This window comes from Euprymna scolopes, chromosome 6 (genome assembly GCF_053919585.1).
Source record: "Euprymna scolopes isolate OS-2025 chromosome 6, ASM5391958v1, whole genome shotgun sequence".
In the NCBI taxonomy this organism is placed as follows: Eukaryota; Metazoa; Mollusca; class Cephalopoda; order Sepiida; family Sepiolidae; genus Euprymna; species Euprymna scolopes.
Window position 1 is genome coordinate 29,740,483 of NC_136487.1, and position 15,000 is coordinate 29,755,482.

At 30.6% G+C, this 15,000-nt stretch overlaps 1 protein-coding gene across 2 annotated transcripts in view; it reads left to right on the forward strand.

Annotated features, from left to right (window-relative positions):
* The window catches only part of LOC145277598 (allene oxide synthase-lipoxygenase protein-like), a 258,552-nt gene extending 248,811 nt beyond the window's left edge, over positions 1–9,741 (forward strand). For both annotated transcript variants that reach the window (XM_080129114.1, XM_080129115.1), the window contains exon 16: positions 8,921–9,741. In XM_080129114.1, the coding sequence (XP_079985240.1) occupies positions 8,921–9,035 (115 nt within the window). In that variant the 3' untranslated portion in view covers positions 9,036–9,741. The remainder of the gene's footprint in view (positions 1–8,920) is intronic.
* The last annotated feature ends 5,259 nt before the right edge of the window (positions 9,742–15,000 follow it).

Genomic DNA, 15,000 nt, shown 5'->3' on the forward strand with positions numbered 1-15,000 from the left:
GATAAATCAGTCACCCATTTTGTAAGCAATAAAAACGCGGTATATCAAAACCATAGAAAGTAAAAATAATGAGTCTCTACCGCATTTGTAAGTCAGAAATATATTTGTTTCTCAAAGAAAAAAAAAAGAGAGAGAACAGGAATTTTTTTTATTGTTTTCATGAAAATAAAGTTTCGAGATTTTTAATTATTTTTTTTTTTACTTATTTAGTCAGTTTGTGTGTTTTTTTTTTTAAATTGTTTTTGTGAAAGGTGAGTTTTTTTTCAAAACTTTTGTTTTGTTTCTTTTTAATTTTTTTAAAATATTATAAATTTCACTAACATGCTGGAGAAATGTTTAATAATTTGGTATTTTTTTAGATTAGGTCCACCTCCACAATTTTCCTTTCAATGACGACATTTATAGGTTTCCGAGTATGCTGAACACGCAAATTGCATTGAAATTTTGCGGAAATAAATAGTTGTATTATGCATTGTATTCTTCGGCGGCCATCTTTTTACGTGCACACGCGCCATAAACAAATACACACACGTAAAAAAGATGGCCGCCAAAGATTACAATGCATAATACAACTTTTTATATCTTGATAACTACTTATTTCTGCAAAATTTCGATGCGATTTTCGTATTCAGCATAGTCGAAAATCATTTCAAGTCGTGATTTAAAAGAAAATTGAGGAGGTGGACCTAATCTAAAAATTTACCAATAATTTTTAATCCCGTACGCCTCCCGATACATTGCTTCGTCAACATGCGACCATTTTATATCTCCCGAAGACACTTCCGTATTTAGAAAAAAATAAATAAATAAATAAAAAGTGACCGATTTACCAGAACGTGGTAACTAAAAAGTGAGTATCCCTTTCAAATGTTGAAATGATTTTTTTTTTCAATTTTTTTTCATAATCTGGTTAGTGTTCAATCAATAATAATCCAGTGAAAAAATTTCAAAAAACCTATCAGTATAGAAACTCCACCACGTAAGTAAATAAATAAAAAATGTTACGTGCGCATGCGTAAGCCTTGACTAGGGGGGTACTAAGGGAACGACGATTAAATAATTCTGCGGGTCACCATGGAACTCAACGCCCAAGGAGTATCAAAATAGTTTTCATGATCTGAAGAAATTTTTTTTTTCCGAAAAGTGGTTTATCACTTTTCCATGTAAATTTAACTTAAAATGAGCACCCACTTTCTGGCCACCTGAGGAAGGGGCATTTATTTTCGTGTTTATTGGCTTAAAGGTTTTTTTGACAAGGCAGTTTGGTACGCGAATGCATATTTAACAGTTTTCGTTTATGCTCACGCATAGCATAAACAAAGGCTACGTCTGTGAAATGGAAAATAGTCCCAGAGTTCAGGGGTTAATACCATGCAAAAGAAATCAAACAAAAAGACTTTTTAGCCAGGAAACACACAGAAAGAAAAAAAATAGCATCCATTTTTTTTCTATCGAATTCATTTGCTGTTTTTATTGAAAACTATTTTCCCCCGGATTTTTGATATAATTTTCCATTAAGGGCTGTGCGTCTCACGTTCGTGAATAACAAAAAATTTTTTGTAGATTTTGGTGTGTAAAAACGAATCTGCAAACCGTTTCCGTCGCAAAAAAATAGTTTTTATGATATGAAGAAAGTACTGTTTCGAAAAAGTGGCGATCACTTTTCCATGTAAATTTAACTTAAAATGAGCACCCACTTTCTAGCCACCTGAGAGAGGGGGGATTTTTTCCCATGTTTATTGGCTAAACAGCTTTCGTTTATGCTTACGCATAGCGTAAACGAAGGCTACGGCTGTTAAATGGAAAATAGTCCCAGAGTTCAGGGGTTATTACCATGCAAAAGAAATCAAACAAAAACCTTTTTAGCCAATAAACAGAAAAATGCCCCTCTCTCAGGTGGCCAGAAAGTGGGTGCTAATTCTAAGTTAAATTTACATTGAAAAGTGATCACCCACTTTTCGAAAAAGTAATTTCATGAATGTCATGAAAACTTTTTTTTTGCTACGTAAACGGTTTGCAGATTCGTTTTTAGCACACCGAAATCTACAATAAAATATTTCGTTATATATGAACGTGAAACGGGCCTTAAAGTAAAATAATACCGGATTTTTTTGAGCAGATTTGCCGTTTAGTTGTACAAATATCCTCAAACCAGGTAATCACTAAAAGGGATTTTTAATAGTCGTCACCTGTATCGAGCAAAAGTTTAAAACCACCGATTATATGCCAACCTACATCATGGTAACATATATTGAGTGAGTTCCTAACAGTATTTTTAGTTTACACTCATTTTCCCCAAATTTCCCCAAACTTAACGTGTTCGATACAGTCTGCCGCCATTTGTATTTTTCAGATATACCGATAAACATTGAATGTTTTTGAACCGATTATACATTACATAAAAACACTAAAATCTTATCCAGTTCGGTAGAACACTTACTTTTCTTGCCTTTGATAACATTTATTTGTTATATATTTATTTTTTGACAACTTCTTTGTATCTGTGTTTAGTAATATAAACCCTTTTCATTTAATGTAACGTTTAGTCGGCTTGAAAAACAGTGTTTATTGGTGTATTTGAAAGCTACAAATGGTGGTGGACACTGTTGATTACTTTAAGTTAGAGAAAGTGAGTTAAAACTAAAAAAAACTACACAAAATACTGTCAGAAACCTATCCATTATGCCAGCCAATGTCATGGTAACATATGTTCGGTGAGTTTCAGACACTGTTTTGTATAGTTTTTAGTTTTAAACTTACTTTCCCAAACTTAACGTATTCAACAGAATTCGCGACCATTTCTGTTTTTTGAGCCAATTAAACATTTTACATTACATAAAAACACTAAACAATTATCCAATTAGGTAGAAACGTAAATTACCTTACCTTTGTTTTCATTTATTTGTTTTTGGACGACTTTTTACAATCTGTGTATAGTAACCCCCTCCCCCCACCATCAACTAAATATTAATTACTAAATCACATTTTTTAAAACACAAACAAAACAAAGCATTTAGCGTTTCAACATTTGTGCTACGTTCGGCTTCATCCACTTATTGTTGGTCAAGTCCAAAACATGAATGATTGACAGAAACTCTCGAGGATCCAGATAAAATACTGCAAGAGTAGCATTTTTTTTCAGTTTCGCCTTCTTTTTCACTTTTTGCAGTGGATTGCTGTACTAATATAAGAAACATGATTTTTCTCTTTTATTAAATTTTTCCATTACACCAAATTGAGCAACTGCAACGCGTGGCAGGGAACAGCTAGTATATATATATAATATATATATATATATATAATATATATAAATATAATATATATAGATATAATATATATATATACAATATACAATGTATAATATATATATAATATATATATAATAGATATACATTTTATATATAATATGTATAATATATATTATATATAATATATATAATATATATTATATATAATATATATATAATATATACAATATATATAATATATTTTATATATATAATATATATAATATATATAATATATATAATATATATAACAGACTATATATATATATATATATATAACAGACTATATATATAATAGAATATATATATATATAATAGAATATATATATATATAATATATATAATATATAAATAATATATATACGAAATATATAATATATATATATATCATATATATTATATATATAATATAAAAATATATATATGATATATATAATATATATACCATGTATAATATATAATATATATATATAATATATATAAAATATATATATAATATATATATAATATATGTATAATATATTATATATATAATATATATATATAATATATAATATATATAATATATATATATAATATATAATATATAATATATATAATATATATATACAATATATAATATATAATATATATAATATATATATACAATATATAATATATAATATATATAATATATATATACAATATATAATATATAATATATATATAATATATATATATAATATATAATATATATATAATATATATAATGTATATACTATATATAATATATATATATATACTATATATATATGATATATACATATAATGTAAATATAATATATATTATATATATAATATATATTTATAATACATATATAATATATATATATTGTATATATATAATGTACTAATAATATATATAATATACTTATAATATATATATAATATATATATGCTATACTTATAATATATATATAATATATATATGCTATACTTATAATATATATAATATATATATTCTATATTTATAATATATATAATATATATATGCTATACTTATAATATATATATAATATACTTATAATATATGTAATATATGTATGACATACTTATAATATATATAATATATATATGATATACTTATAATATATATAATATATATATGATATACTTGTAATATATATAATATATATATGATATACTTGTAATATATATAATATATATATGATATACTTATAATATATATAATATATACATGATATACTTATAATATATATAATATATATATGATATACTTATAATATACATAATATATATATGATATACTTATAATATATATAATATATATATGATATACTTATAATATATATATATGATATACTTATAATATATATATGATATACTTATAATATATATATGATATAATTGTAATATTTATAATATATATATGATATACTTATCATATATATAATATATATATATAAGATACTTTTTATATATATAAAATATATATACTTATAATATATATAATATATATAATATATATAATATATATATAATATATATAGAATATATATAATATATATAGAATATATATAATATATATATAATATATATATAATATATATATTATATATATAATATATATATAAAATATATATAATATATATATATGATATATGTATATATAACATATATATATAATATATAATATATATATAAATATATATATATAATATATATATATATAATATTGTGATGTTAGAGCAAAGCGAACATTCAATCTTTCTATTATCTCTCTATATGTATCTTGCTATCGCTCTCTCTTCCTAAGACCTAATCAACCAGACAACCCCCTCTCTCTGTAAATTATGTGGCGTGGCAGTCACTTGGCTGAGGGAAGTGGGGCTGATGTTGGGTATTAATATGTCCGTAACGAGCGGAAATACGTCGTCATGGCAACCAGAAGCGAACCATTTTGGCGGGAAAAGCGGACCACGAGGGATTTTTAAATATAGGAAGATTACGACAGTTGGCGAAAAGAAGCGATACAGCCCGGTGTATAAACATTATCTCCGAGAATCGAACCTCATCGAAGATTGAGATTTGAATCAATTGAATTGCGGATTATTATTCAAATACGTTCGTATTGTCGATTGAACTCAACACTTATTCTGATTGTGATTAGAATTAATTAACTTGCGGATTATTATTCTCATACAATCGTATTGCCGATTAGACTCACATATATTCTTCTTTGGAACTAAGATTCGAGGAAGAGGTAGACTTTCGCCATCTCAACTTCTTTCTGGGATATCGTGTTTGTGAATTTATGATCTGTGTTTACCCTAACGAACAAAACAGATAAGTTTGGCCTATCTCATGCCAATATCTTTTCTTATCCACAAACTTTTCCACATATTATATCGTAATTGCATGTCGCATACATCTGGCAAACATCCCCAAAGATACGTCAATCTCACTCATTCTTTTTATCGGAGCTTCTTCTTCTTCTTCTTCTTCTTCTTCTTCTTCTTCTTCTTCTTCTTCTTCTTCTTCGTCTCTCTTTTTGATATATAAAAGTCTTTATTGAATTTTTAACTTTGATTGAGTGTTTGTTTCGTTATTCCTTGCTTTGTTGTTCCATTCCCCTTAATGATATATTTCGCTGGTTGATCCGACATCCGACGATTAACCGAAGATAAGTATGAGACATTGGATATCAAAAAAATAAATTAATGTGTCTCGATCTGATTGCCAATCAAATCGGTCATCCATTAACCGGGTCGTTACATAATATATATATATATATATATATATATATATATATATATAATACATAATATATATATATATATATATATATATATATATAATACATGATATATATATATATATATATATAAAATACATATTATATATATATATAAAATACATATTATATATATATATAAAATACATAATATATATATATATATATAATACATAATATATATATATATAATACATAATATATATATATATAATACATAATATATATATATATAATACATAATATATATATATAATACATAATATATACATATAATACATAATATATATAATACATAATATATACATATAATACATAATATATATATATATATAATACATATATATATAATATATTACATAATATATATATATAATATATATTTAATATGTATATATAATATGTATATAGTATATCTATATAATATATATATAATAGATATAATATATGTGATATATAATATAATCTATATATATATATATATATATATGAGTAAATCTTTAACAAAACTCAGCACTACTAAGATAATCCAGCAATAATATTAAGTGAAAGATGAGGTATAAAGTTACATATAACTTTATTATATCATCAAACTAATAGGGAAATGTAAAAAGAAAAAAAATCAAGAAATAAGTGTTTCGTAAATTCCCTTATCTTTTCTTTACCGTTCTTATTGTATAACAAAGTTATATACAGGGTGGAACAATAAAAAACTATAGCTTTCTTTAACTTTTTTATCGAAAAATCAGTTCACGTAACTGAATTATATAGCTGACATCTATTCCATATACCCTCCTTCAGCTTCAATCATCGACTCGATACGAGTTCAGAACTGGAAGAATGCCTTTTCCACAGGTGCCGGCGGGAGCTCGGCATATGGCGGCTATCAATCTAGCTTTGATGTTGTGGGAATTTAAAAACATTATCTTTTATCTAGTAATTAATGATATAAATATAAAATTTTCAACGTTTTTTTTTTTTTTGTGCAACAGAATGTACATTAAATAAAATAAATCAAAGATAATTTTTTGATTCAATTTAAATAAAGTTTTTATACCTTTGTAAAATTCATAAAAGTGGCCTTTGAAGGGAAATTAATTGCAAATTGAATCGTGTACCTTTGTTTTTAAAGCCTATAGTAAAAAATATTTTGTTTAACAATTTTCATGCCTTGGATGAAATGCTTTTCTAATTTGTATATATATGTATATATATATATATACCTTCTTATTATTTTACGTATATATATATATATATATATATATATATATATATATATATATATATATATATATATATTAAGTAATGTGATTTATAATTTAAAAGTTTTAAATTTTTTTAAATTTAACAATCAAAATTTAATTAAATTAAAAATCAGTTTCATAAGAAGGAACAACAACAAAGTCGTTCCTTCTTATGAAACTGATTTTTAATTTAATTAAATTTTGATTGTTAAATTTAAAAAATTTTAAAACTTTTAAATTATAAATCATATTACTTAATATTGAATTAGCTCTAGGACATTTAACTATCGAGCTTATTATATATCTAAATTACAACGAGCATTTCCTGTATTTAATTAAACTAGTAATTTCACTATTACATTAAAATACACTTAGCTCTTTAGACTATTATTCTAATCTCCTTTAAATTATATATATATATATATATATATATATATATATATATATATATTCAAACATTAACCTGTTTGAATATACGGAAAAGTGACAGTTTTAGTCGTTTAGAACTGCTCTAAAGCTTCACTGTTCACTCATTTTTTCGACCAACTTTCAAACAATTATTACAGTTTATAGATCACTTTTTCAGCTATATTTTGGTAACAAGTGTTCAATTTTCATTATGTAAAACAAAATTTATGATGAATTTTCTGGTGTTGTAAATCATAAAAAATATGTAAGGATGTGAGCGACGCTTTTTATGATTGGTTTCCATAGCAACCACGTTCCTTCAGCGACAACTGTTGCTACTAATTCGAAAAAGGAAGCAACTAATGAAACAGAGAGCATGCAATCATGAAAGAAAGATATATGCGGGATTTTATTGAAATCAGACATTGCTTTTTCATATGCGCTCATGGGAGCAAAAACATAAGACTGAAATTAAATAAAAAACAAGCGAATTTTTTGGAAGCCTAGAAAAATCATGGATTGCAATAGAAAAATGCGAGCATGAAAAATAATATGGATTGGCTTAAAGGACTAGTTGTTAAAACTGGGGGAAAAGGACAAGATATTCTAGTTAAAAATATAATACATTTATCACTTAAAATATTGCAGCATTAAGATTTTTTAAAAATTAAATTTATAACGTTATATAATCATTTATTATTTTTTATTGTATATATATATATATATATATATATATATATATATATAATATATATAAGCCCCCCCTCTTTGTGTAGAGCAGCACTGTCGTAAGTAATCTCACTTAATTGGCTGAAAAATGCGAAGTTCGCTGTTTGTTTATAAACAGGCGGTTTGAGCACTGTAAAAGTGTTGGACGGATGTTTTTTTTAAATATACATTCGGGCAGGTTATTTGCGAGCATCGCTTCGGTGGTCGAGTTGGAGAACTGCCGACTATCAACACGACGGTTCTAGGTTCAATCCTTGGCTTAGGAGAGGTGCTAGTCTAGCGGCACTGACGAATTGTGATACAACGAAACAGGACTGTATGTCGATGACTACAAATATATATATATATATTAATATCTATAATAATATGTTTTACATTACATACAGTTGTTTAAGCAAACACGATTTTCGTTTACATCTTTTTCATTCATATAATTTTTCTCTTTTGTATCTTGACAGATTTCGAGCTGAACTTCAAGACGCATCCGTCAAGATGAAAGAAAGAAACCAACATTTAAAATTTCCACATGAAGTATTACTTCCGGAAAATATTCCTAATTCAATTAGCATCTGAGAAAAATTTAAATGATCTAAACATCTCTCATCCTTCCATATTAAACACACACACACACACACACACACACACACACACACACACGCACGCACGCACGCACGCACGCACGCACACACACACACACACACGCGCACACACACACACGATAAAAGCGTTTGGTTTATCACACTGGGTTAAATGCCCTTTGACTTTTAGAATAATGTAAGTAGTTAATATATTTAGATTATGAGAATGATTAAGTGCAAGATTTTTACCAACATTGATAGTTTTTCCTATGTAAGTATTTTACGGTATTTGTTTTAAATAGGCTGTTAATCTGTTATTAAATAATGTTTACGCTAAAACAAAATAAATACAAACAGTCAATTAAGTAAAATATATCACGTAAAAAAAAAACTTCATTAATTTCTATTAAAACACAAATATTTATTTTAAAATTGAAAAATAGTAATAGCGTCTTGATAATTCAAGAGAAATAACCCAGTGTGAAGAATCTTTGTTATTTTTCTTTTTCTTCCTCAAATACTGTGTGCTATTTTACGTTGTGCATGCTTATTGTCCATTCAGCAAAATTACCGCCAGTTGCAGTATGGCATTCGATTCAATGGTTTCAACGTACGCGCAGTAATTAGCAAATAGATTTGGGTTTGTAAGTAATAATCTTAATAGTTGTAAAAGAATTCTTGAAATAAAATCTATTTTTCTATTCATTTTGTTTATCTTATTCTTCAGTTGCAATGAATATAACAAATTTTTATTTGGTTTTGTTATTTTCACTTGTGGTGGGAGGGGGATGAGTGGCCAAGTTCGTCCTGTTGTTTATCATTTACACAAGAAAATGAACTGCTGTTTTTCGTACAAGGGAAGTAACTTTCACATGGACGAGAACCAAGTGGTGTTGTCTCCCTTGGACTCAAATTTAGTGATTGATTCAGTGACTACACACGCGTTCAGATCTGCTGTGGTCATTTTCACTCTAATATCGATGGAAAGAGTATGAAAACAGTTTTTTTTGGGGGGGGGGTTTACAGCTTTCGGTAGAATAGTTCATTGCTAGGTACCAGCATTTTTATGGCCGACTCGGTAGAAGACATGATTTCGAACACCAGCTGAATATACTTTTAAAAATTTACGGTTACTTTTTTATTGTGTTTGAAAAATTATAGCCTAAATTTAATCTCTCAGAGAAAAATGCATGGACAAATCTTATCCCAAATGTTAAACACCCTACATTTCGCATAAAATATGCATTATGAGAAGATGGTGTTTAAATTCTTATGGCAAGATAAATATGTTTTGTGAAATTATTTTCAATTAAATTAATAAGTTAAGATAATAAATTAATAAAATAAATGTAATTAACTCTTGCTAGAAAGGTAATAATTATCCAAATATGTGCCAGTTGTAGCAATAAGGTTTATGCATCAATGCCAACTAAAACATATCGGCAAAATTTTAAAAAAGTATGGAAGCGCATGAAAACATCTACAGGCGTATCTGAAAATGACGTCGGCTTGTTGTTTGTTGGAGGGAGGGAAGTGGGGACAAAATCGACTGGTTTTCCTCATACCTATAGTGAACGTTGCATAATTTTAACCATTTTTTTTATGTAATTGTTTCTGTGTGTTCCTACTTTTTAATTTAATTTTATTTTGCAAAATTATATAAAGACTATATTACGCTGATGATTACACGATCATCCATGCATTAGAAATATTAGAATCTTACATATAAAAATCACGTTAAAAATGTAACCGCCAAAAGAGGAAATACTTTTTGCAATTATAACTTTTTTATGTGAAAATATTAAATAAACAGTTTGATTTAATTGTAAAATCGGTCATCCGAAAATTAATTTTATTTTGAGATATATTGATTTCGTTAATATGGCCTTTAGGTTTTTTTTTTCGTAATGCAGAGGGATGTGATGCGTCTAGTGTGTTAGGTATAAGTTAGTGTTAAGTTAATGCTTGCATGCCTCCTCGCTTTCAGCTAACACCGCTGGCTAACGTCACGGTGAAAAGGGAGCAGCTATGCATAAGTCTTTCATGCAAGTACATAGACTCTCCATCATAGAGACTCCTACAATGCCTCCACCTTGGCACCTTGGCCATACACGGTAACTGGGTGCCTTGCGGCCCAGGCTAAACCTGTAGGAGATCTTGGAGTAGTAAGGAACCCCACAGGTAGTGCGTTATGGCTCCACAATGTGTGGACACACCCTGGCACACTACTAACCCCTATCCCACTGTCTTGTGGGTGCCTTTGGTTGGGCGAAGACTAGGGGAACAAACCCCAAAATCAAACACCACTGCCTTGTGGGCCTTATCACAGCAAAACGCTAGGAGATGGGAACTCTGACTCCAACTCTTACTGCTGCTGCCTTGCAGTTTTCCTTAAAAGGCTATGGGAACATCATCCAGATAGGGCGACTGTCTACCTCACTGAGATTACTTTCGGCCAGAAGCTGTAGCCTCCTCTGCTGCCAGTCATCGCGGGTTCCTTCCACTGGAAATCAGCATTGGATGTTCAGAGGGTGTTTATCTGATGCGCAACAGATACTACACCTAAACTGCGCGAGCAAGTTAGGAGCCAAGGCTGACGGACTGCGTGATCATGATGATTTGATAAATACTGAAAATTTCATTAAAATTGATTATTGTTTTGATTTTTTAAACTTAGGCAGGTGTCAAATATTTATACATTTTGAGCATCGGCTATTTATTTAGCACGTACCGATCAATTGCGGTTATATCTCTGATCGTTTACAAAAGGTATTTGTATTTAGTATTAAATGCCGTAAAGCTACAACAAAAAAAATTTTTTTGAATATGTGTGTACGTTTGTGATCATGGGTTTTATATATAATATTTTTTATTTATATAAACAAATATCACATAGGCGCTACACAGAAAGTGTTAGTGTTTCGGAGCAAATGGTTTATTAAAAGACCAAAAGTACTTCGTCAGTTTTTTCTTCTCTTCAAAGGATTTAAAAAAAATTTTTAAGAACCATATACTTTCAATAGCAGATAAATTTTATTTTCGTCGCGTGACGAAGTACTTTTGTTTTTTTTATGAAACCATTTGCTCCGACACATTAGCACGTTCAGTGTAGCGACTATGTCATATTTGTCTATATGAATAAAAATATTATATTTATCTCTTTTTTATTGAGCACTCTTAATAACCTCGTTTTAATTCATGGGGTTTATCTCCTAAATGCCTTTAACATGGAGTTATATATATATGTAACAAAGTAAGGGTGTGGGTAGGTTGATGCCCCCCCGTTAGGAAGAAAGGCAAAACCACTTGGTATCAAGTTGTTTATTTAAGAAACCTGAGAACTCTGTGTGTTAAAGGTTAATAAAAACTGTATTTACTAACTGTTTATTTGAGTTCGATCAGATCTTTGAAGCGAGCCATCGTGTTATTTTTGTAAATGATAATTTAGATTACGGACTGAGAATTGAATTTCTAAACAAAAAAGAAATAATATCCGCGTGATGTTCAGAGGGCAATATAATTGTTTATATATATCAACAAGTCAGATGGACAAAAGGGAGAATGCGCAGGCATTTTTTGGAGAAGAGATTCGCAGAGAGGAACGCAGTCAAAGCAGAGTTGGCTCTTGACACATTTCTTCAGATACCCAGAGACCGACACTCCACAAGGTTACAAGCTGATGCCTTCGACCATATTCTTAGCATAATAACACATCGCTTCCTTCAGGACTCTGAAAGAATTATAAGAACTGAACTGTTTTTTTTTTGTATATATATATTTGGTGTAGAATCGTTTTTATCCTGTTTCTTTTTCTTTTACTACACAAAAAAATCCACGGCTCTCTTTCGACGACGTTCGTCGTTAAGAGGGTGCACAAAGAATTGGTCCAGGATATATAAATAGACGATCAACCGATAATTCGATCACTTCCCTATACCAGTAACTTTAGACGGCCAAGAATTATCACCGGCAGTAGAAGGGTTCCGAGGTCGACGATCGTCCTCAACCGACTGGTGAAAGAGTGAGGGTGACATTTGGTAGCCGTTTACCAGGATTATCGAAATCAGGAAGAAGGTGTGTTAGCTAACAAAAAAAAACAAAAAAAAAACGGGAGGTTTACTGCTTATAACAGGTGTGGCCTTCCAACAAGCGAGTCAACAAAAAGCAGCGCAGAACTAGGAATATCTCGGCGATCAGGTAGGAAAACAACTATTTTCGTTCTTTTTACTTCCTTTTTGCTTTGTCATTGTTCGTTTTTGGACTTCTTGTGGGCTTTTTCAAAGAGCGCTTAACTTTTTTTAATATGAAATCTACTAGGGCTGCAGAGGAGTTTGGTCGTGGGATTGAAGAGGGGGGTCGGCTAACACCAAAACTTAATGTAACGGGATCCAGAATTCCACTGTTCACAGGTTTGGCTGTGGAGTTGGGACCCTGGCTTAAAGCAATAGAAAAGAAAGGGCGCATCTATAACCTGTCGGGGGCCAATATGATCTTACTGGCGTATGACTATACCGAGGGCGTTGCTCAGAATGGATTGGGGAATATTTGGATCAGTACAGATTCCAAACCAACTGGGAGAGGTTTGAACATGACATCCAGCAGCACTTCGGCAGTCACTCGAGCCGAACAGAGGCAGCTCGAGCGCTGATAGGGGTGAAACAGAGGGATGGAGAATCCATTGCTTACCTAGAGGGACGCATGAGCGTTCTTGCTAAGGTAGCCTACCCGGATCAAGATCGGAGAAATGATCCGGCTACCCAGGCCCAGCTGGCAGAGTTCTTCACGGACGCTTTGAGTAATTCTCACTTGCGTGAGGACGTGGCAAGGGTCGAACCTAACACGTTGGAGGAGGCCTTTGCACAGGCTCGACGAGCTGAAGCTCTTCTCCAGAGATTAGGAAAATTGGACGAGAACAAGACAGACTGGTTGAAGGTCTGATACGGATGCGGTCGACGAGGACACATCCGAGCAAAATGCCCTGAGCTTCAGAGTTGGGAAGAAGAAGCCACGAATCCAAAACACCGGGACTTAAGGGTAGGGGGAAGATACATACCCCATCCTAACTTTAAGAGGGGTCTATTGTGCTTTGTTTGCCAGAAAGAAGGGCACAGAGCACATGAATGTAGGATTAAGGACAGAAACAATCCACCCAGAACCAAATTAAAACCCAGGCAGACCCCAACAAAGAAATCATTAAACTAGTTAGGGTCGCCCCAGTAGCGAAAGGGCGGGTGACCCATAGAAGAGATAGGAATGTCCGGAAAAGCATAGATGGGGCTTTAAAATTAAAATGCTACAATTGCGGAAAAGAGGGGCACTATAGTTATCAGTGCAGAGACGGTGTGAACTGTTTCAACTGTGGCCGCCCGGAACATTCAAAGAGGGCCTGTATGTTGAGACCTAAGTGTTTTAAGTGCGGCAGTGAAGAACACTTAATTCGGAGTTGCAAGGCAAAGGGGTTCGTACAGTGTGACGAGTGTAAGGAAAGAGGGCACACCGCAACTAGCTGTCCACTTAAGAAGAAGGAGACATGCCAGGGGTTCGGGAAGAGCGGGCATTTATGGAACAGTGGTAGAAAGAGGAAAAGTAAAGTTAAGAATCCTTCGGACAAGGATAGAGATGAGATTAAGTTATGTCAAATATGTTCCGAAGATGACGAACTCACCTGCAACATTGAGATAGAGGGCGAAACGTTCAGAGCGATGATAGACACCGGATCGGAAGTTTCAGTCATTAGTTCTTTAGAGTTTCAAAGACTAAGACTCCCCGCTGACCGATTTATGTCGACTAAGGTGAACGCGTTTCAAGCAGATGGAGGTAGATTCAGATGAGATTGGATGCTGGAAGTAAAGATAAAGGTGGGGGAGACCGAGACATCCCACACACTGTATGTAGCTCCAAAAATCACCCACGACGTGATACTGGGAGGAGACTGGCTTAGACAGAGGAAAGCCGTATTA